This window comes from Notothenia rossii (genome assembly GCF_949606895.1).
Source record: "Notothenia rossii genome assembly, chromosome: 8".
NCBI classification, from domain to species: domain Eukaryota; kingdom Metazoa; phylum Chordata; class Actinopteri; order Perciformes; family Nototheniidae; genus Notothenia; species Notothenia rossii.
This window is the reverse complement of record NC_136906.1, coordinates 29,606,237-29,629,951: the sequence shown is the minus strand read 5'-3', so window position 1 is coordinate 29,629,951 and position 23,715 is coordinate 29,606,237. Positions and strand designations below refer to the sequence as shown.

At 38.6% G+C, this 23,715-nt stretch overlaps 2 protein-coding genes across 2 annotated transcripts; both read right to left on the bottom strand.

Moving 5' to 3' along the window:
• Positions 1 to 154: 154 nt before the first annotated feature.
• Positions 155 to 13,044, bottom strand: maza (MYC-associated zinc finger protein a (purine-binding transcription factor)). The gene is made up of 8 exons (XM_079646089.1): positions 11,550 to 13,044; positions 10,095 to 10,245; positions 9,025 to 9,419; positions 8,158 to 8,411; positions 7,267 to 7,330; positions 5,906 to 6,077; positions 2,448 to 2,876; positions 155 to 1,187 (listed from the first exon to the last, which is right to left on the bottom strand). Exons 1-7 carry the CDS (start codon positions 11,580 to 11,582, stop codon positions 2,551 to 2,553), a joined length of 1,395 nt encoding a protein of 464 aa, XP_079502215.1. The 5' UTR covers positions 11,583 to 13,044; the 3' UTR covers positions 155 to 1,187; positions 2,448 to 2,550.
• Positions 13,045 to 13,183: 139 nt separating this feature from the next.
• On the bottom strand, positions 13,184 to 23,087 carry cdipt (CDP-diacylglycerol--inositol 3-phosphatidyltransferase (phosphatidylinositol synthase)). Its single transcript, XM_079646090.1, has 6 exons — positions 22,906 to 23,087; positions 21,460 to 21,594; positions 20,070 to 20,223; positions 16,325 to 16,406; positions 15,430 to 15,511; positions 13,184 to 14,991 (listed from the first exon to the last, which is right to left on the bottom strand). Exons 1-6 carry the CDS (start codon positions 22,946 to 22,948, stop codon positions 14,849 to 14,851), a joined length of 639 nt encoding a protein of 212 aa, XP_079502216.1. The 5' UTR covers positions 22,949 to 23,087; the 3' UTR covers positions 13,184 to 14,848.
• Positions 23,088 to 23,715: the final 628 nt, after the last annotated feature.

Below are 23,715 nucleotides of genomic sequence, written 5' to 3'. Positions count from 1 at the left end.
AACAATTTACATTTGAATATTAAAATAATTAAAAGGACAGCAGCCAACCTTCACATTTGTGACTCTGGAAATATGAAATGTTTTACGTAAAAAAGTGACTTCAATAATGAAGAGTTTTACATACCATTTAAAAAACGAATTGCTTAATGGCCCGTTCGTTCTTAGCTTTTATTTCATTTGTCGAGTGGGAAAATCTGAATTTGCAAAATTACTTAAGATTTCAAATAGATGTAGTGCAGTAGAACATTTAAGTCGCATTAAAAAAGCAAATACTCAAATAAAGTACCTTCAATTTGTACTTGAGTAAATATATTAAGTTACTTTCCACTGCTGTCATTCACTAGGACAGATGATTTCCACTTAAACCCACAAATGCATTTTACTGCTTTTTTAATACAGTAGTAACGAGGCGCTATGCACTATGCATCAATTACAATCAATATGCACAGCCACAGAAAATGTGTCACCAAGGTAGCTACAAATCACATGGCAAATGTACCTTTTTCAATAATTACAAATCAGCATCCAGAGACAGAGCAATGACCATATGAAGCACATTCATGTTCATGGAGAGGAATATACACAAATAACGTATTATTAATTTTGCCTTTATCCGCGTTATAAAAGTGTATTTACATGATGGCCCGTGTGAAATAGCTGACCCATTTCCTGTGAGGTGTCCGTGCTCTGTAGAATCGGACAAAGACAAACTGGAGACTGTTCAAATAAATTATATTATACTGATAATATCAATAAATAAGTGGGAAACTGATCAAAATTCATGTTAGGTCAATCTCATTATAAATAAACACTGATATCATGGAATATAAATAATCCAGAAACAACAACGACTTTACAAAATCTTGGCAGGCTGTTGAAAATGAAAACAATGACATGACGAAAAATAGAAACAGCTAATCGCTAAGCCACATGAATAAAAATACACGTAAATGTTTCTCCCTAATGATTGAGCAGAGGTTTTCCTTATCGTCTTTTCCACAGTTTCTCGCTTTGACTCGGCTGATTTGCACAGGCGCGGAACAGTTTGCAGAAAGTGTCTCTCAGCTGTTTAACACTGATGGAGCTGGAAGTAAAAGGTCACCAAAGGCCGCCGTCCTCATGAAATGACTACCAGCGCCGAGCAGGGAACACCATCGGTCTGTGTTCACGTCCGGATATGAAAACATCTGGAAAGTGAAAACAAAAGCATGTTAATATTACAAAATATGATCATGAATCATCAGGTTTAAACAGCTTTAATGTTTCTGTAAAGGGCTGTTTTTTTAAATGATTAATATGCCATTACTTCTTTTAAGTTTCAGTTCTCTATTACAGAGACACCACTGGCTTGATGTTCATGAAACTTGTGGAAGTGTGTCACCTGGACCAAGGTAGAAATCATTTCATTCTGAAGCAGGATGACAGATGTTTTCACAAGTTGAAAATAATATGTAACAAATCGGTTTTTTTGTCTGTCATAGTGTGTGTATTCCTATATGTATATTATATATTTATTTTTATACAAATGTTATCATCCTTCTCATGAAATGGTTATTTTATTATTTGCTCATCGAGCAAGCAAGCACACGCACTCTTTCATTTTTTGCTACTTCTTTTAGATTTTATGAATTGCATCTTGTTATTTTTCTTTGTAATCTTATTATTAGTTGTTACAATTATACATTGTACATGTTACATTCACACAAATAAAGAATATTGCTTTATCTTGAGAGAGAACACTGTTTTCACGCCCCTCCCTCTGCTGATTTTGGATATATTGTTCACCATTTTTAAATGTAACAAATGGTTCACTTTAGCACCAAATCTGTGTGAGAAATGGTTTCAACACAAACACTTATGAAACATAAAAGAGCATGGGGATGTTCATCATTTACCTTAATCATAATGCTTTAAGTTCTTATACACCTACTTTGCAATAAACCGGATTTAAAATGAAATCTAATTTCTGTATAAAGCACTTACAATGGTTTAGTTAAATGCTTAACCATTGTTCCTCCTTTGTTTATTTCCGTAACATTATGACATCACTACGTTACAATTGCGCTTCTATTGGCTAGAACTCCAACACATTGTACGTGATAGGCTAAGTGGCGGGGCATCTCTAAGTGGTTGACCAATCACAACAGAGCCGACCAGCTAACCAATCAGAGCAGACTGGGCTCTGGTTTCAGACAGAGGGTGAAAAGAGGTGCTGCAGCACAGGCAGTATGAGAAAAACAAAGAGCTTTTTGAACATTAAAGCATGGAGACATGTCCCAGGTCGGACACAAAATAAAAATGAATCGGAAAATCAGCATACTATGTCCTCTTTAAGGATAAAACAAAAGCGTCAGCTAAATGCAAAGTAATGTTCAGGTTCCAGGTTTCCCACTAAACATCCTCATTCTCCCCAATAAAAAAAAGATGGCAGAAGATGATTCACACACCTGGATAGGATCCTGTCTCTCTGCTTGTCTGCTCCTCGTTTGTCTTTGCCTCCATCCCCAGCTCCACCCCCCCACCCATCCCACCCCCTGCCCTCCCAGCCTGCTAGCTGTGGGGCGAGGGTGCGATCCCGGAGCAGTCGGTCACCAGCAGTCCCACGGTGCTGGCGCTGGACATGGTGACGGCCACGCTGGTGGAGCCCACGGGCCCGGCGCTGGTGGGGTCGTGGCCGGGGTCTTCCTGGGCGGCGTGGGTGCCCATGTGACCCTGGAGCTGCGTGGCCGTCTTGCACTGCACCCCGCACAGCTGGCACAGCAGCACACCGCCGGCCCCAGTCCCCCCAAAGCCCCCCCGCGCCCCGCCGCTCTCCTTCCACTCCTGACCATGATGCTTCTGAGCGTGCACCCGCAGGTAGGTGAGCGTGGTGAAGCCTGGAAAACACACACACTTGCTCAATATATGTATGATTTTGAAATAGCTAAATGCTCTAATTTAATACCAAAATATTGTCATCCATTATTTATTTATTTTTTCTCATAATGTAGAACCATATCTTTCATCATAATTCTGTAATGGTGGTGTTTAGAGAACTATTGCTCTTAGACTTCTATTTTTATTAATTGAAAATGTGGTGTTTTCTTTTAGTTTTTAGACAAGTTTTTAGAATGGTGATAAGTTTATTCTTTTAAAGAGTCCTTATTAGGGCTGTGCAATTAATCGCATTTTAATCTCGATTACGATTTTGGCTTGCAGTGATTACGAAAACAACGTAATCGTAATAAAACGATTATTTTGCTGCATTCCCTTTTGCAATGATGCTCTCAATTTGTCTTGTGTCACATCCTGCCCGTGCATCTGCTTTCGCCCCTCCCTAAAAGCCCTCTCTGCCAGGTTGTGAGTAGGGCTGGGTACCGAAATCAGGTTCCGTTTCCAACATTTCGATTCCATTGGTATCGTTTAGAATTGTTAGTTTCGGTTCTGCTTATCGATTCCTAAGGAAATGCATCTTGCTGCTTGCAGCAAGCACAGTGGCAGGGCTGGGAAGCAAAACTCGGTTCCGAGTAAGAACAAACAACAAGAGTTGTGAGGACAGGAGGCGGAGGCCGAGCCCCCCGGAACGCAGCTCTCTCTCTCTCTCTCTGCTCCGGATCAGCTGATCGCTGCACGGTGCAGGTCAGCCTCTCCCTCTCTTTCTAAACACAGTGCAACGTCGTCTTTTTTAAAGTTCAATAAATGGATGTTTTCAAATTCAATGAATAATCGTATTTAATAATCGTGATATCAATATTGACCAAAATAATCGTGATTATGATTTTTGCCATAATCGAGCAGCCCTTGTTATACTTTTTGGGGTTTTCCCTTTCCTGTAGTGTTTTATATAGGTTTTTGTGGATGTAATGGCGCATTTCCACTACAGCGCGGTTTAAGTGTGCCATGCCCGCTTTGTTTTTGGTTGCGTTTCCACTTGGCGTAGTTCCGGCTAGCGGGTACTTTTTCACTGTTTTTCTGGCTCTCCAAAATCCAGGTTCTTTCCGGGCCAACAACCGGGCTGAATATGCTAAACTAGTGAGAGAATCGCTGGCAACTACAACAAAATGAACATATTTTACCGTGATTTAATTGTAATACACGTGTCAAAATGATGCCGAAGTAACAACATACTGATACCGGTTAGTAAAAACCATGAATTAATGCTTTGACAAGTCTGCAGACAGACGGCAGGCGAAAAACCTTTTAAAATGCGTGTTTTCTGAATGGAGATCGCTTAAGCTAACGCAGTATATGCTCCGACCGTCCACACTAGGACTGCAACAAACTACTAATTTGATAATCGATTAATCTACCGATTAATGAAACGATTAATCGACTATTCGGACTATTATGCCTTGCACAATTTCTCAAACGCTCTTATTTAGCCATCAACTTTTAGATTTAGCTTGAGGTTGTTTTAGGCATGTGGAAACTAACAATGAAGACAATAAAGATGAATACTTGATTCAAAAATACATATATTATTAAATTAACTTAAAAAATTGTGAACAAAATGAACATTGCTTTTTATTTAAATTAAATAAATAATATTTCACATCAAAAGAAACAACAGTGTTTTAACAAATCGTATTAAATAATGTGATGACAGAATTGTTAACAGAATAGCTGAAACTTTAACAAAATAAATAACTCTGTTACCTCTAATCATTAACCCATGTTTGTATAATTGAGTTAACTCCGTGTGACGCTGACGTGGAAACGTTACTCGTGGATGGGGCTACAGAGCTACTAGAAAGACAGTCGAACCCGGTGCATTCCTCCGTCTGATTCTGAATGTGGTGCACTTTTGCTAAATGTTTAGACAAATTGCTCGTGTTACCACCCTTACATGCTAAACACTCTTGGCAAGGAGGAGCATTGTCCACCTCAAGACGGGTAACATTTAACCACACCTTGGAGTGCTTCTCTCCGCCATCTCCGCAGTGTGTTGCTGCATGTAGCAGCTGCGTGTGTGTAAACTGCCCCGCCCCCTCGCACACAGACGGGGGAGAGAGAGATCTCGTCTGGATTCGAAAGATCGAAAATATATCATAGACGCGTTTTTTTGTCTTTTTGCATATTAGAAACGGATTGGCGACACTAAGACTGCGATATAATGTTTATGTAGCAATAACACATATGACATATATTTTTTAAATGTCTCCAGTACCGATAAAAAGACCGATAACGTTGGCGCTTAACGGCGCGTAAAACACACGTGATGACGTCACCAACGAATCGACGACTGAATTAGTTGGCAACTAATTTGGTCATCGATTTTAATCGATTAAGTCGATTAGTTGTTGCACCCCTAGTCCACACTCACAACAACGGCCTATACAGACTTAAATAAACCAGCGACTGTATTCACCATGACACAGACAGTCTGTGGTTTGTACTTGTTTAACTTTTGTCTAGTTTCTGAACAGATATGAGGAGCTGTGAGCTCTGAGGGCAAACAGCTAACGGCTGATGTTGGTTTTGTGTTACCATTGAAGGTGACGTCACGGCTCCGCCTACACTGCGTTACTATAGTTACTACCCCAGTTCCTAAACTGTAATGGAAACGCAGCATAAAGTGAGCCTGGCCTAACAAGGCCTAACTATACCGTACTAAGCCGTGCGAGGCCCTGCAGTGGAAATGCGAAGAATAAAAGAGCTTTTTGAACATTAAAGCATGGAGACATGTCACAGTAGAGACAAAAAATACTATTATGAGCCTGAATGAGTAGAATAGGGCCCCTTTAAATCCTTTTGAAGAACACACTTTTATGAACAGGTTTTAATGTGAATCACTCAGTTAGCAGTAAAAGTGAGGCCGTTATCTAAAGCATAAACACTATAAGCAGGAGTAAAACTAAACGCAGAATCGTAGAGGCTGCTTTGATTGATTGGTTTAAAGGAGATGTGTGATGTTCCCGGGACTCACTGCGGTTGCAGAGGTGGCAGGAGTGGTGCTGCGCCTGGTTGTGGACCCTCATGTGGTCCGTGATGTAGGCCGCAGACAGCAGCTTTCCGCAGATGTGGCACGGCACCTTCTCCTCGTGACGCACCAGGTGAGCTCGGAGACGATCCCGCGTGGCAAACGCTGACGTGCACGTCTGTGAGGGAACAAGACGACATGCACCAAAACATGAGATCGGATAAAGCTTTATTACACACAGTGAGACAAACAAAGAAACCAAGGACATGTGAGAACATCAAAACAATGTCAGGCAGTTTGGATAAAATCACCATTTTATATGTAACTTTTTCCGCTTCATTATCATAATATAATAGATGAAGTGCAAATTCAATTGGACACTGTTTAAAAAAAATGATATGCCGTTAAACTGGTCTGATTTTTGTTTCTCAAATCAATTCATACCTGAAAGATATATCAGATCTTGTCAAATGTTTTTTTGAGATAATATCCCGACACAATCTCAATCTCTACAATGAACACAATAAATATTTTTTTAAATCTTATTTTAACCGCCTCACAGTTCATATCGTCATATGGCCAATGCTAATTATAACCTAAAGGGAATTATTGTAAACACTAAAAAGTTTTAACAAAAAGTTACTGCTCTTGCAAATATCAAAAAATGGCACAGAAAAATAACATTAAATGTATCACTAATAAGTAAAATATATAAGTTCTAAGATTTCTTATTGGGGCCATTGTAGGAACAAATACATAAATGAAAGAGCTGGGGGAGAGGATAATAATACCTGATATTAAAGTTGGAAAAGTATGAGAAAAACAAATCAATATTCTTCTCAATTAAAGTAATACATTTAATGGAAAATGAAATTGTCTTCGATATATGTCATACAGGGAAAACTTGGAACATAGTGTTGCCATTGGATCACCTCATTATAACAAATGTAGGGAATCCTTGACTTTCATCTTAGGTCATTTACCATTGTTTTCTTGCAAATGTAAAATTGTTTACACCTATAGAATTGTAAAGGTCTTTTCTTTTATATTTACCAATTTAAACTTGTTTTGACATTCTTTTCCTCCTAATATTACCCACTTCCCCTGGCTCTGCATTTTTAAATCATTGATCTTTCTTAAAATGTAAATGTATATTAATATGAATTTCCTTACCAAATTGAGTTTACAGCTGTGTCTTTATGTAATGTGTATTTTCTTTTTCTTTGGCATTTTCTGAAAGTTAGATTTGTATTTAAAACCCCCTCACTATATTAATCATCATCATCATTATCCAGTGTTTCATGGTCTTTATGATTCACAAACCCATATTGGTAGAGCTCCAGAAAACAGACAGATCAAGACGTTACCGTGCACTTGAACGGTCTCTCTGTAGAGTGCACCTGTCGGACGTGGCTGTTGAGGTGGTCCGGTCTGAAAACAAAAGAAAACATATCACGAATGTTCTAGGTTGTAGAAAGCCTTCTTTACAAATAAATGTCATTTTGTTTTGTGCAAGCAAAAAAAAAGGGTGTTTTCTTCCACAGTGGTTTGTGCCACATGTTTGTTAAGTGTTCTTTTTTGTTTCTGTGTTGTTGTAACCCCTTGTGCGGCATGCTTTGGCAAGGCCATGTTTTATGTTGACAGCTCATTTGTATTGTCTTTATGGTTCCACCAGACAATCTATGTCAAAGTCAAAAAGAGACAAATATGAAAAATAATCTTCAGTTATTTGTTAGAAAGGCAGAAGGCTCAGCATACGTTTTTCTCACTTTTTACACACAAATACTTTTTTCTTATAAACGTACCAAATAAACATCTGGAAATATCCTTGTTTCTTTTCTTCTGAATGTGTGAGATCTAGCTTGTACCACTTTAATTTCCTAAATTCTATTTTTTTCATTACCTTACTGTGAATTTATATGGAACTGGAAAACAGGGTAATATTCGTAGAAAAAACATCAGATTTTCTGACATAGTTAAAGTTGAATTTTTCTTCATTTAGATTTAGATTTATTTACATTTTCACATTTCAAAAGAAAAAATGGGAAAAAAATTGTTTTTATCCAGGAACCACGTGGCTGCACCTCCTCTGACCAAATTCAGAATGATTCAGAAGAAGACGGCAAGAAACCTGTTGTTCAACTATTTTATGCAACTTTTTCAAATGTAAATACATTTGGTTTCTGTTTTTATCTCTGATCAGATAGTTATTATACAAATAAAGAAGAAAACCATTGAAATAAGAGCTGATTATGCACCTAGAGAAGGCCTTGGCGCAGTGCGGACAGACGTAGGGTTTCTCCACGCCGCCCTGGTGCGAGCGCACGTGGTAGCTCATCCGGTCTTTCCTCTTGAAGCGCTGCTGGCAGACAGGGCAGAAGTAGGGCTTCTCGTCCGAGTGCGACAGGCGGTGGCGGTTCAGGTGGTAGACGTCTCTGAAGGCTTTCCCACAGGCCTCGCATGCGTGGTTCTTCCTCACCGTGTTGGTGTTGCTGGGGTTGGGGTTTGGATTCTGTGGATCAGCAGCAGAGAACGTTATATCAATGTGCTGGTAATGTTTTGTAATTCCTGCCAACATAGTTTATCTGTTTCCTATTTTCTAGAAAATGAAGAAGAAATAAAACGGTCTTGTCCTGAGGTATATTTTGTAATATGAACTGCTGTCCCAAAGTAAAGAATTAGCCCTTCTGCCCTACTCTGGAAATCCAGAGTAAAATGTGTGTGTGAATGTGTGTAGAGGCAATGAAAAAAACAAGCAAAGAAGAAGACTTGACGGATGTGTGCATGTGTGTTCATGAGGAGTCCTCAATGTTTCAGATGTTACATTTTCATATTAACATTTATTTGAGTGTTTTTCCAAAAGATGGATTTAAAATAATTTTCTATTTCACAAAGTCCTACGTCATTTTGTAATCTGTACAGAAAGTTGGCATCTCCCTGGTTCCCTTAACAAAGGTCCAATGGGATTTCTTCATTTTGAAACCTCTTAAGCCTTTCAAATCCACAATTCTTATTTTAGTCTTGTAACCAAAAACACAATAAAAAACAAACTGAGAGGAAGTGACAAAATGCTGACTCATTCTAAGGGGTTTAGGACTCATTCCTGCAGCTCTCTATAAACCCACCTGTTCCAGGGAGCCCACGACAACAACAGCTGCCTGGATGGGAGGAGGCGGTGCAGCCATGGTTACAGTTGCCGGCGCAATGGACACGGCAACCTGCAGGCCGTCTTGCTGCTGACCGAGGAGGGGGAGGGTCTCCGCGCCGGTGGCTGCGTTGTGGGGAAGTGAAGGAGTCTGAGGCAGGGTGAGGTGGAGGAGGGAGAGCGGAACAGTCTGCCTCTCCACCCGTCCTCCCCCCCCCACCTTCACTCCGTCCTCCTTCTCCCGGGCGGCGCGGTCCTTCATCTTGATGCCTGTGTGCACCGACTGGTGTCTCCGCAGGTTGTAGCTGTTCTTGAACTCCTTGTTGCAGGTGGAGCAGATGTGGGCAGGCCGCCCCGGCTTGATGAGGGGTTTCACTGAGAGACACAGAGAATCACATGTAGAGTTTTAATCCTCTTGTAATCACAAATTCAATAGTTTGAACTTGTATCCTCATGGTTTTTTGAACTTATTGTAAGTAGCTGCCGCGGCTTCCTGCCTTTGTTTCAATCAAGCCACTGATACATTATGTTTCCTTTATTTGTTTGTACTAACAGTTGCATATATTGTGCAACTTGTGTTTAAATGAAATAATAAACTTTTCACACACATTCAACAAAGTAAAAAAAAGGCCTTTGTAAATCAAAACAAAAGAGGCAAAACTTAAATCAAATAGAGACAAAACTTTTGCACAAAGATGGCACTGTTTGTCAGAGCACTTCATCCTTCTGGGTTTCACGAAGAACAGCTCCAACGCCTGTGTGTATGGGAACGCCTCTGGTGCTGGTCCATTAACTGGCATATAACTTAACGGTTAAAAACTGTAACGCGACAGCGTCTTCCGCACAGTTTGCACATCTCTGTGTCTCTTAACGGGGCTGGTGCCGTGGGAATTGTAGTCTTTTATACTTCCTTGACTACAGAGGTCATGATTAGCTGACAATATTTGGCCTTTGTTACAAAACAAAAGATTGGCTCTAACAGTAACTTTGAAAATAATGTCCTCATGTGTCCTGTCTGAAACTACGGCACAATGGAAGAGTCCCCCTCACCAGGCAGCGGCTCCTCGCTCAGGGCAGCGGTGTCCACGGTGGACGGCGGCGAGGCGATGTGCTCGGCCGTAGGACTCTGAGCGGAACCGCTGAGCTCCGGCAGCAGCTCCGACTGGAGAGGCGTCTCCGGCTGGCTCTGAGTCGACGGCGTCTGCCAAAAACAAAGGAGAACAAATTACTAGGTTATCTGTAAATAATACCTAGTGTTAGACTTTCTTGGAATAATAGCCAACTATTTTAATAATGGATTAGTCTTGTATCGATAACGTAAATAAATTTTACTTGCAGCCCCTATTATTCTTTTTACTAGAAAAAGGTCCAATGCTTGAACAACCACATACTGAATAAAAAAATAATATTTTTTACTTAAAATTGTGATTTTTGTCACTTCTTTGGACACAACAGTTGCAAAGTTTAATCAGTTAATAACATATTTTGATGATTGATAAATTATTTTCTATGTTTAAAATCATAATAAAGTGAATATTTTTGGGTTTTAGACTGACAAAAGAAGACACTTGAAGACATCACCGTGGACTTTAAGAAATTGGTATTGACATGTTTTTGCAGATGAATCGATTATGAAAATAATTGTTATTTGCAGCCCCATATAACGTTGTAAAAATGAGCTCCGCCTCTGCCACATTAATGTGATGAACACATAGTGCATAAATTATTGGATTACAATAACATTCTTCTGAAATGGGTAATTTTCACTTTTACTACCTATACATTATATTATTACTATAGGTGCTCTATGTTCATACAAATATTTGTAAAATCGAGCAAAGGTTATGAAATCCAATTTACCCCGGGGATACATAAAGTATTTCAGATTTTGACCTTAAGACTTTGTATTGCTTCAATGTTCTACCCTTAAGCGCTTCGAGATTTGTCTTGGCAGATGAGAAGCGCTTTATAAATTAAATGTATTATTATTATTACCCTTTAATAAAATATGTAAATACTTTCAAAGTTTTTATATGAATCTTCTTTTATTTACCCAAACTTTGATTCTTACTTAAATTCTGTTTGGATGTTTATTAATATATATAGAAGAAAAAAATACAAAACACACCTAAATTGTCAGCAGTCCAGGGAAAAGATCTAGCGACGGAAAAAGGCCATAATGTAGCTCATTGTGAAGAGTCTACATTAGCATACAATGTAAACAATAACTTAAGTGCATACTAAAAGGGCAAGTAGAAGAGATAGTGGAGTAAAAGTACTTAGTTACTCTTCCTGGATAGGGAACAGGTCTGGGTGTTTACCTTTGATAGGAGCTTCCTGGCCTGGGAAACAGCTTCAGCCTGACCCCTCTGGGACCTCCCCCCTCCATCCTCTCTCTTTAACCCCATGCGTAAATGTCAAACACCCCCTTCCTCAACCACTTATTTGCCCCCCAAAAAACAAACATAAAACCCACCTAAAGCAGCTTTAACAATTCAGACTTACCTGAAAGAGGAAGTTGCTCCAGGAGGTATCCATCCTGAACACCGGGGACCAACAGCTAAGCGACCCGGGAGCAGAGAGGCAAAGAGGGGAGGAGGGGAGCGGAGCCCAGGAGGAAACACTCCACCTGCTGCTATGAAAACACAATCTGAGGCCTGTATTTTTCCTCTACCTGCCCGGGCTAATTAACAAAAATATAAAATGACATCGGACGATATGAATCAGCTACTACTTATTCGTGGTTCGGCTGCTAGAAATTATTAATTATTAATCTGTTGGCGATAAACAGGAGGCTGTTTGTAAATGCGACAAAAATGAATCATGCTTCCTTTAATGGTGCCTTATTGCAATATAATTTGCTTATGTCTACTGTAATAAAAGAAACTGATGGCTTGCATGCAAAATAGAAATTATTTATATACAAAAGATGATAATCATAGCAGCTGTTTTTATTTTTGCGATAGCTCCTGAGGAAAAAAGGCCGCAGCGTCACGTCCAAAGCCTCGGCGTTGCGTACAGCTCCACCCCTAACTAGAGAGCTCCTGGTCGGCCGCGGTCCATGGCTCCGCCTCGGTGTTTCAATCGAAAGGATGACATCTTTCTCTTTTTTTCAAATCTCTCGCTCCCTCTCTCTCGCCCACCCTCCCTCTCGGTCTTTCTTCCTTTTCTTTTTTTTATCTCTCCTTCACCCCCTCTGTCCCTCTCCGCTTTAAAGGGAAAGTATTTTGTGTATGCACCCACCCTCCTCACGGACCCCGGCTCAGGCTGCTCTCGTCCAGTCCCTCTCGCCCCCGCCGCCGCCACAGCCGCCCCCGCCGCCACTTCACGGTAGGCCGACAAATAATGAAATCCAACATTTATAAGAACCCGCTTCGCCGTTCATTCCTCCCGTTTATGCTTAAAGAAAAAAAAAAGTGCTTCTAAAACAAACACGCTCGGTCCCCGGAACCTCTGTTAGCCAAGATGGTGTCTGGTTTAGCTAAAACAGGGCTTTATCCTTCTTAAAGGTAACGATGCAACACAAGCGCAACAGCTGGATTCTAACCTGATGTTGACACGGCTACACCTTATGTCATGAAGGCCTGCTTTAAATCCCATTATATTAACCATAATGTGCAGTAACATTGATTTTATTCAATTAATTGAGAAGAACTTGTACATTTGGCATGCATCCAATACAGCAAGAAGTAGATTTCACCAAACTTCATTTTAAAATGTTGCTTGTTTTTCAAAACCATAAGACTAATGGCTACTAATCTATTTCCACTTTATGGCAAGCAAGCACTCACCAATTCAGCATGCCTCCACCCCAACATATTTTATTATTAAAAAAGGAAGCCTTTCACTCTTTTTTTTAACAACCTGAGTGAATTACACCAAATTCATCCAAAAATCTATACACACTTTTTACATTCAGTATGAAGCAATGACAAAAATGAGGGCTCCTCATTCAGCAGGAAGTATCTTAGTGCCAAAAATGTTTTACCACCTAAGTCTGAGCAGACTTCCATTCTGAAGAGGATAACACCAAACCCCATTAAAAAGAAAAAACAACCACAATAGAAAAATAAATAAAAGCGATGATTTTGAAACTTCACCTACATGAATCTGGAAGGTAAGGAAAAAAAACTAAAGTCTGGGTTTCATTGTCTTTATTTTTACAGTGAACTCAAAACGCCTTCACTTCAAACCAAATATCCATCAAATGTTGTTCCTACTTTTAAATCTGTATATATAATATTAAACTTGGCATATGATCAATAAACATTTTTTATTTTAGAATAATACTTTCTGCATAATGAGTTCCATCAAAAACAAACATTTATATTCCAACACACAAACACACACATTCAGCATCGAAACAAAGGCTTTACAGCAGTAAATGTACGCATGGTCAGTGACTTCTTTAAAAAGTTAAAATCAGAATACTTGGTGCTCTTAACGTCAGAAATAACTTATGACCTGCATAACTATCTATGTTTCTATGTCAAAAAGGAAACACGGCTCTTCTACCACCAACAAAAACATCATAAATGTCAAATAAGCGCAAACTGATTAACTTTCCCTAGTCCCTATCACCATTTAATCAACACCAAAATATCTGCAGGAATCTCTAATAAAAGCAACACAATATGGCTCGGAGGTCACACAAGGAATATCTAAGCACTCCCTGGCTCAGTGCTTTGTAATAAAACAAGCTGCTTTCTGTTTCAAAAAGAAATATTTTCTACGTAACAAGAACAAGATGATGCATCAAGTGAACAAAAGCTTCAGTTTTTTGGTCTGTCGTAGATTTTAGGGATTCAGTTCCATCTTGAAAGATCATGAAGATTAACAATAAAAACTAAATAATTCAGAACAAAAGGTACATTTGTTTTCCACAAAGTTGTGGACGGTTTGTTTTAATGGATGTGTGGTTGGGACGGAGCTAGGACTCTATCCAAATGTAGTGCACATTTTAACCAAATGTATCAAATGAAAATGTGAATAAATGCTTGTTGAAATTACATTATTTTGAGTTGGTTCATATAGACAAGTACTTGACGAACCATTGTTTATTTGGTAAACATTTGATCCTTTCTGATCAAAAGTAGGACAAAAATAAATAAAAAGATTTAATATTTTTCAGATTTATTTTATTTAGTAATCACAGAAAAATGGTTTTCCCTCAATGTGTAATTTTTTTCTCAAAAATAAGGGAATCTGATTTTGTAAATTAAAGCATTGACCACAGCTTCATTTATAACTTTTTTACTACAAAGGCCCTAATAATCCGACAACAGTGATGTTGATAAAAATCTTCTTTTACAATACATTATATTTTTATATATATTTAAAACCTATTAACACTGTACGATTGTAAAATAAATTGGCAGTATAAACTTGTTTTTTTCACAGTCCACTATTATATTATATTTCCTTTTTTTTATATTTATAAAATGTTAACACACTATTTTCTAATAGTTTTTACAATCATTTGTAATAGCAGTATATTTTAAAACTACATTTCTTTCACTGCGTTGTATGTATGCACTATTATTCACCATAACAAATTCCTTGTATGAGTAGACCTATTTTGCAATGAACTGAATTCTGATTCTCTTGATTCTGATTGGTTGTCTGTAAAAATGAATCCCATTTTAAGTTGAGATATTTGGTCATAAAACGTTCCTCCTTCCTGAAGTCGTCTAACAAAACAAGTGCAGTTTCACGTCTTATTTATGTGCACAAACCCTTAAAATAACAAAAGATAAATAGAACGGTGGTGGACATGCAGCTGAAGCTCTCACTCTCTCTTTGTCTCACTGTGACTTCCTGTTGGCCTCTCGCTCGGCAGTGTCGAGGGCGGCCATGTTCTGCGAGGCGGTGACGAGGTGCACCATGCTGATGCCGGTCTTCAACAGACAGATGACCCCGCAGAGAGCCTGCAGCCCGTACAGCCAGCCTGAGCACACACAGCACGTTAATACTACATTAAGAATCATTTAATTTCTAAAGCACTTTTCAAGGTAATGCAGAGAAACTCCCTCTAGAGGGAACACAGGGATTTTAGTCTTTGCAGACCATTTACATTCACACAAACCTATTTAACACACTACAGGAAAGAATAATAATAGGGCCTCATTAAAATAAAACACCAAAAATATTAATATAAAGAGGAAATATTACATATTTCCTTATTGGAGAAAATTGATAAAAAAGATGCTGTGACAAAACCACAAAAGGTGAATAATCTTTTATGCCTAACATCTGTAAAGTGACTAAAGCGGTGAGAAATGCAGTGCACTAAAAGTAGAAAGTTGCATGAAAAGAAAATAGCCAAGTAGCTCACATTTGTCATGTGGTACTTTAGTAAATGTACGTAGAGGAGGAGGTTCGTTACCTGCAGGCTCCTCGATGTGATGCAGGATGTAGAGCAGACAGAAGAAGAGCTCGTTCCCGGCGCACATCACAAACAGTACGGGCTGCAACACACACACACACATCACTGTCACTCTTTACATTCATAGATTTTAAAAATATAATAATAATAATAATAAACAAGATCTGTATAGAATCTAATAAATAACAGTTCAGAAGTGCTATACAATAAAAAAACGATCACATTTTAAACACAAAGAGGATAAAAACGAACTAAACTTCAAAAACGAAATGCATGAAAAAAGAGAAGGTAAAAAATAAAATGACAAATAAATACACTTTTCCAGGTTAAATGTAAGTGTTTTAGTTTCATCTACCTGGAGGGGCAAGTGGGTCAGAAATGAATTTGAATGGAGTATATTTGATCAATCGTCTCATGTATTGTCCCTAATCAAATCAAGTCAAAGTCTAAAGTTAATTTTCATCTTTTTTTAGCAGCCATATCATCTGACTGTGCTCCAGGCCCGCTGTGGAAAACTCACACCTTAGCTACCTCCATTATCAAGTTCGGAAAAAACGATGTAAAAATAATTAGAGCGAGGCCTCTCAGGGCTTTGTGAGCCATTAATAGAATCTTAATATAAATCTAAAAGAGTGTACGGGAGCCAGGGGGGGTGAAACAGGAGACATGATGAATTAGTATGTTAGGAGCTGGAGACGGGAGAAGGGTTTCTGCACTGATGCCAGAGAGAAGACAGTGACAGTAATCTGATTAATGAGGGCATGATGTACAGTACGGGGGGGGGGTGTGTGTGTGTGTGTGTGTGTGTGTGTGTGTGTGTGTGTGTGTGTGTGTGTGTGTGTGTGTGTGTGTGTGTGTGTGTGTGTGTGTGTGTGTGTGTGTGTGTGTGTGTCACCTTGGACGTGTAGTAGACCCGGAGGATGGGGTTTCCAGAGAGGTCGATTGTCTTGTGACTGGATGATCCTTTTATCGTTGAGCTGAGAAAATAAAAACGATGAAAGGATAAAAGATGATGAGCAGCATATTCCCTCTGAACCACACACCCTGAAAAGCGTGTTCAACTTTCTAAAAACAGCACAATTAAATATGTTATCATAGCCAAAAATATTTTAAAAACACATTTCCACCTTTCGAGAGTCCTTCAATGTGTGACGAACGCAACTGTTGGGAGATAATACCCCCCAAAAAGCGTTAAATTGTGATTCTTCATTAAAATCACTTTATATAATCAATTTCTTGAAATATTATAACTCGTGTTAAGGATGAAGAAAATGTCTCAAATGAATGATACAAAGTCTTCCTTCTCAAGGAGAGGGTGCCTTAGGGTAAGGAAGGAACATCATCTTCCCTGGCAGAATCTACAATGCAGGCATCAAATGAAATCCAGAGACCACCTATTAAAGCAGAGCTTGAAATCCGGACTATCCACTGACAGGCAGAAATTCACTCATGCTCGTAACAATGTAACACAAACAATAAGACAGGCCAAAGCTAACTTTTTCATCAATATAATTGAAGGTGCGAAAGGTAACGATAAAAACCTTTGGCAAATCCTAAATAAACTATTAGGTAAACATACCAAACAGGAAAATAATGCTCTAGAATTAAAAATCAATGATGCCCTGATAAAAGACCCTGCAGTGTTGGCTAGCTCTATAAATGAGTGTTTCTTAAATAGTGCTTTGGACATCACAAAGCTCTTCCCGCCATCTGAGGTCTCACCTGACTGTGGATACACATCCAGTTTTTGACCTGGAGGAAATCACAGAGGCTGAGGTAAAAAATATATTCTTAGGGTTAAGAGGTTCTAAGGCTAAGGATGCAGATGATTTAGACACAAACTTTATAAAAACACATATCGACGGTCTAATAAAACCAATTAGCATGCCAGTGAATCAATCTATCAGCACGAGGGAAGTTCCATCATCCTGGAAGGTGGCCACGGTGACACCGATCTTTAAATCGGGGTATAATGCAATGATGTCCAATTATAGACCAATCAGCATCTTCCCCTGTGTCTCTAAGATAGCTGAGAAATGGGTGTCAAAACTAATCACCAAACATTTAGATAAAGGTTTCGCTCCATTCCACCCAATGCAGTTTGGTTTTCGTGCTCACCACTCCACTGAGACAGCTAACTGTGTCTTTGTGGAAAAGGTTAAATGTATGTTGGACACGAGCCCATATGTAGGTGCTGTCTTCCTTGATCTCAGGAAGGCTTTTGACAATGTTGACCACCAAGTGCTCCTTACAAAACTGACTCATTTCAATTTTTCGGCAGATTCAGTACATTAGTTTAAGTCTTAGTTATCAAATAGAAAACAGCGTGTTTTGGTCAACGGTACCAAATCCCCCTACCTTGTGAACCCTGTCGGGGTTCCACAAGGTTCCATTCTTGGACCATTACTGTTTTCTCTGTACATTAATGACTTGCCTAATGTATGTCCTGAGTTGAATGTGCAAATGTATGCCGATGATGCGGTCATCTTTATTCAGGGGGAAAACACTGAAATTATCTCATCCTGTCTCTCAAATGCTTTGGACAAGGTTCAACACTGGCTGAACAACATTTGCTTACAGTTGTAGGTAAAAAAAAACAGTATGCATGATGTTCAGTAAACGACCAGTCAAAATCGAAGGATCCAACGTGTTTTTAAACGGAGCAGAATTAGAACTACGGTAGTCTCCCACTTCAAGTATCTTGGAGCCATACTGGACTCAAACTTGACTTTTAAGAAACATATTAAGAAAGAATCCAATACCATTAAATTCAACTTGCAAAACTTTAAACAAATTAGACCCTTCTTAACTGTTAATGCTGCAAAGTCATACCTCCACTGTATGATTCTATCCCACATTGAATACTGTTTCACAAACTGGTCGTTTGCTTGTGCCACAAACCTGAAACCCATAGAACAGCTGTTCAAGAGAGCTATCAAGGTGTTTGACAGAAAGCCATTTTCATACCACCACTATACCATCCTTGAAAAACACAATTTCTTGAGTATTGACCATTTTCAGTCTTTTAAAAGTATGTGCTTTTTTTTATAAATGTTTACATGGACTGGCCCCCCCTCCCTTACGGCCCGTCCACACTACAGCTTCAAAAAAAGCTTGCCGGCGGGCGTGTCTGAAGCTCGACCAACAACCAATCACATTAATCTCCCACCCCTGACACACAAGCAGCGGTTTGATTGGCTAGAGCTTGTACTGGCATATGATTTGATTGTCTGACGCTTCCACCGAAAGTTTCAGAAGCTTCAAAATGTGAACATTGCTCAACTTTTGCAGCCTGAAAAGCCAGGAAAGCTCCGCTCTGCTACCCACAATTCAGTTCGGCAAAAAGCGAGGCAACGTGACGTCACCCCATTCAAAGTGAATGGGCAGACGCGTTGGAAACCGTTTTTCAAGCTGTCGAAGCTGTAGTGTGGACGGGCCGTTAGGGGAAGTCATCCACAAAAAACACACTGGACGCTGCACTAGGTCAGAAACCAGAGGAGACTGAAGTCCACCGCAGACGGAACACTTTTGGACAAAATGTCCTCTCCATTAAAGGCAGCTCATTGTGGAATAGCCTCCCAACTGAGATACAGTATTGTCCCACTCTCAATAGCTTCAAAGGTCAACTCAGAGAATGGTTGAGCAACAAACAGACGTGCAATCAGTGCTAAATGCACTTTAACACAGGGGTATCTCCTCTTGCACTTTATATGTCGTTGCTGCTATATAGAGTGGCGAAGTCACGCCGATCTACTTCCGGTCCATGGAACCTTATTTCGGAAAAATTATGTATTGAAGTCAATGGAGAGAGAAAATGTATCTTTCGATCCCGTTTAAATTGTGACATTAATTACACATATGATGTTTGTCAATCTTAAAAAAATCATTTCCATGTCAAAAAAGTCACAAAAAAAGTGTTACTTCACAGTTTTACGACACATTTGTATTTTTTTGACTTGCAAAATTATCTTTTAAATTGACAAACATCATATATGTAATTCGTGGCACAATTCAAACGGGATCAAAAGATAATCTTTCTCTCTCCATTGACTTCAATACATAATTTTTCCGAAATAAGGTCCCATGGAGGTCCCCCGGAAATGGAGGGACTTCGGCACTCTATAGTATTACCATGTGATAAATACTTGTGTATGCTGCTCTTACTGTCTTCATGTATTTTGTTTTTGCTATGTTTGTAAAATGTAATTTTCTTAATTGTTTTATGTGAGGGACTGCGGATGGAAATTAGCTCAAAGCTAAATCTGGCACTGTTACGCTTGGCACATTTGAATGTTTTAAGTGTTCATTACTGTGCATTTTCCCTGCCAAATAAACGATTAAATGAAATGAAAATCACACATTACATATTTTAATTGCCCACCAAAATATAAACCTTTTGCTTTAACCAGATCCTTTTTCATAAAACCTTCAATTGTGGTCTCCCTAACAGCACGACTGTGAAGCCGTGAAAACGTACGTGTTAAACTGCACCCTGTTTACGAAGCAAAGAGGAGACGGATGTGTAGACCTACAGCATTTGGAGCCTATTTTTCTAATATCTGTTTAACTTGTGAGTACAAGCATAGCTGCAGCAGGTAAAAGGATAAACACCCACAGGGGGGGGGGGGGGGCTGGTGTACCTGTGCAGGTGCAGCCAGTGGCTGGCGATGTCCACACACATGCTGATCTGGAACAGGAAGGTGTAGGAGGGGTAGAGCAGCGACAGGTTGACCAGCAGACACATGGTGGCACAGCGGTCCGTCAGCATGTCCATCATCGCCCCGAACTTAGTGGCTGAGAGAGCGCAGTGACAAATACATGATAATAGGATCAGAAACTATTCAAACATCAGCAACTCAATTCATTACATATTTATAAATAAGAACAGAGTGTGCATGTGTGGCAGAAAAATAACAAACATTTAAAATCCTAAAAGGTTTTTGTCCTAAAATCATGTGTTTAATCTCAAAGAATAAGGGAGTTTTCTAACACTTATATCAAAACGTTGCAAATAATCTGCCAGGAAAATGTGCCTACATCTTTTCATATGAGTGGAAATGGTATTAAAACACAGTATATCAATAAGGCCATCATCAGCTGGAAAGTGATTGATCTCATTAATCTCAATTTTTATTTTCATGCCTTGTGTTTTGCACCCGGCCCTGCAGTCTCATGCTTGTGGTGGTCACAGTTTAGCTGCTAACTGTCATGCTTTTAATTGACTGTACTCACACTGCTGTAAAATTTCACTTTTTTTTACAATTGAATATAGTTACTAGTGGCAGCTACTTCAATAATGATGATTTTAGCTAGGATGTGGTCTTACAAAGACTTTTATTTTATTCATGTGTGCTTGACACTTTATTTAATGTTATGTATGAGATTCATTATTATAAGCAGAGATGGCAAAAGTACACTCGTCCTTCACTCTGTTTGTTTAAAAATAGTCTGGGAAAAGTTGAAGCGCTCATTAAACTTCTTTACTCAAGTAAAAGTAAAGAAGTTTGAGGTTTTAAATGTATTTTTAAAAAGTAGCCATAACTTCAAACTGTTTTATAGTCGCTCTGATAACTGGACCTAACGTTATATTGATAGAACATTAAAGAACTTATATTTCAAATTGTAACTGTTAATGTCATATATACACAGATTGTGTTTTCTGTATGACACTAGGTTGAAATAGGCGCCCAATGACTCAAAATAATAATCATCACGCCACCCAACACAGATTCAAACTAAAGTAACCAGCCTATTTTGAAAATGTAAGAAGTAGAAAGGGCAGGTATTAGAGTTAATAATGTAAGGAGTACAAATTAAAGTAAAGTACTGATACCAGAAACATCTACTTAAGTACAGTAACAAAGTATTTGTACTCCACTACGTCCCACCTCTGATTATAAGAACAACGGTACGGACAACTCTTTAAAGCTTTAAACAAGTCATACATTTCATGATGTAGACTTTTCTTAGAGACATTATCACAACACATCTACTTTTTCTTAGATAGGTACAAATCCCCCCTGCACTTACACTGGTTGAGGGCCCGCGCAGCGTGGCCGTCGAAGGCGTCCAGCAGGGCGCTGAGCAGGTAGCAGAAGACGGCGGGCCAGGGGCAGCAGGGCATCAGGAGGAAGGAGATGAACGCCAGCGCAATGCGGGCGTAACCTGAAGCACAAACACAGCTGTGAGCTCTTCTGTTTCACAATGACAGTGCGTACAGAAGCACAGAATACAACCTACATCAGATATGAAACATTAGAAGGGTTACAGACTCAGCAGCATTTTATTCATATATATTAGAGTAGAAAACAACAAAGCATCATTCCATTACATAAACGTATGAGCGACATAATTGCATTGAAAACTTGTTTTGAATCAAACTTTATTTAAAGCTCAAGGAATTGGACATGCCTTTGTTACCAATAACGTCAAGACTAAACTTAAAAGCAAGCAAATACAAACTAAATCATAACAAAGCCCTGATGTATGTGTTTTATTATTTACAGAGGACAGAAACTTTTCTTAGCTATCTAGAATTAACATCAGTGATGGAAGGATTAAACCAACAAAAGGGTGTTAATGCCACACATGTACTTAAAATGCCAAATATAATAGTTCTTATTATGTAGAATGGTCAATTTCTATTGTTTTGTATTATTGGATAAAAAATTATGCATTAATGACATGCTGTTTAGCGGATAGGATCATTCAAGTATCATTCGTTTTTGGACTTGAGTAATAATAATTGTTATGCTATATTAAATACTCCACTACAATAGAGGAAACTGTTGTGGTTTTTACTACTCTATATTAATAGAGTAGTGTTTGATGGGGGCTAGGGCGTTGTTCGCTTCAATGTTGTTAGTCCAAAACCTAATAAAAGAGAATTCCTTTGAAAGAAACAGAATCATAAAAAAAACTCTATATTTCCGAGGCTGAACATAAGAATGCATTTGATTGATATAGTCGCCTTTCAGGGCTCTCAAGGTCGCCGGAAACAGTATTTAAAGACATAAGTGCAGGAACAAATACGATTTAACATTTATCAAAATGATTCTGTCGATGTACTAATCAGTAGCTTTATGTATTACGAACTAAACTATCCAGCAGCATATGAAGTAAATAGACTTACTTATTTTTAAAAACATTTAAATGCACTTTTTTTACATTATCTGTTTTCGTACAATATTACAGAATAAACCAAGAGGGATTTATCTTTATTGAGATACTTTGCTTTTAGGATTTTAGAGGCCTGGAGAAAAAGACGTCACAATAAACAAAGCAAGAACTAGAAAACAAATACATGAATTCAGTGTAATAGATAGATACAAAGATACATATATGGATGAATAATGTTTGATCTTTCTATCTGTGGCCCTTTGAATGGACTTTTGGTGTGACTTCCAGCATCATCCCCTGTATGTAGGCTAACGCTAAACTAGTTACAGTAAACGGTGAAAACAGTAAAATACTCACCAATTAAATTGGGAACGAAGTAGAAAATATTTTCTTCCTCCATTGTTGATGTTTGTGTCGTGTTATGTCTCTGTTAGCTTCGTATTATAACTCCTATTTGAAAGAGAAGCTCCCTCAAAGCGACAGGATGCTAGTTGAACGATGACTTCCTCACAGCAGCTAAACGTCAATCAACAACAGAAACACCACTTCCGGATACATTTCAGAATAAAAGCTTCATAATGGTTCATTTAGTGAAGACAAGTCAGTCATCCATTTTAAAAGCAAAAATAACAAGCCTCTGAAATAATGATTGGTTGTCGAGTTGTTTTTTTTGTAAAGTTTGATAAAAAAAAATACATACTGACTGAAAACAACACTTAACAATTGATCAAAGAATGAATACTAACATATATAATACATTTGTAATGAAAAATGTTTGGATCATGGTTTTTAGTTATAAAAGTCACAGTATTGTACATTTTAATATTTTTTAAAGTACGCTTCCTTTCATACATTAAGAATTTAAGGATCATTTTCAATGAAGGCCTTTACTGTGACAATTTTAGAGTGACCTCACGGCTTCTCTGGTTGGTTGGTTTATATTGTGACGTCATGGGAAGCAGCCAACAACGTGCAGCACGCGCCTCCCCTTTAATAACGTTTTAGGTCACCGGAAGTTCATTTCCTTCAGGATAAGACATTTTAGACAAAGATATACGCAAATAAAGAAATGGTAGTACACTTAAACAATATATCACGACATATTGAAAAAACGTCATTTAATTGATTTAATCTGGAAAATAATCAGTTTCCACTTTGTTCCTTATT

Coding starts and splice junctions, on each gene's coding strand:
- maza (XM_079646089.1), bottom strand. CDS start 11,582: ATGGATACCTCCTGGAGCAACTTCCTCTTTCAG. Junction 7,331..8,157: donor TGCGCCAAGGCCTTCTCTAG/GTGCATAATCAG, acceptor TTTTGTTTTCAG/ACCGGACCACCTCAACAGCC. Junction 6,078..7,266: donor AGAGACCGTTCAAGTGCACG/GTAACGTCTTGA, acceptor GTTCCCTCACAG/ACGTGCACGTCAGCGTTTGC.
- cdipt (XM_079646090.1), bottom strand. CDS start 22,948: ATGGAGGAAGAAAATATTTTCTACTTCGTTCCCAATTTAATTG. Junction 20,224..21,459: donor TGCGCGGGCCCTCAACCAGT/GTAAGTGCAGGG, acceptor GCGCTCTCTCAG/CCACTAAGTTCGGGGCGATG. Junction 16,407..20,069: donor CACTGGCTGCACCTGCACAG/GTACACCAGCCC, acceptor TTATTTTCTCAG/CTCAACGATAAAAGGATCAT.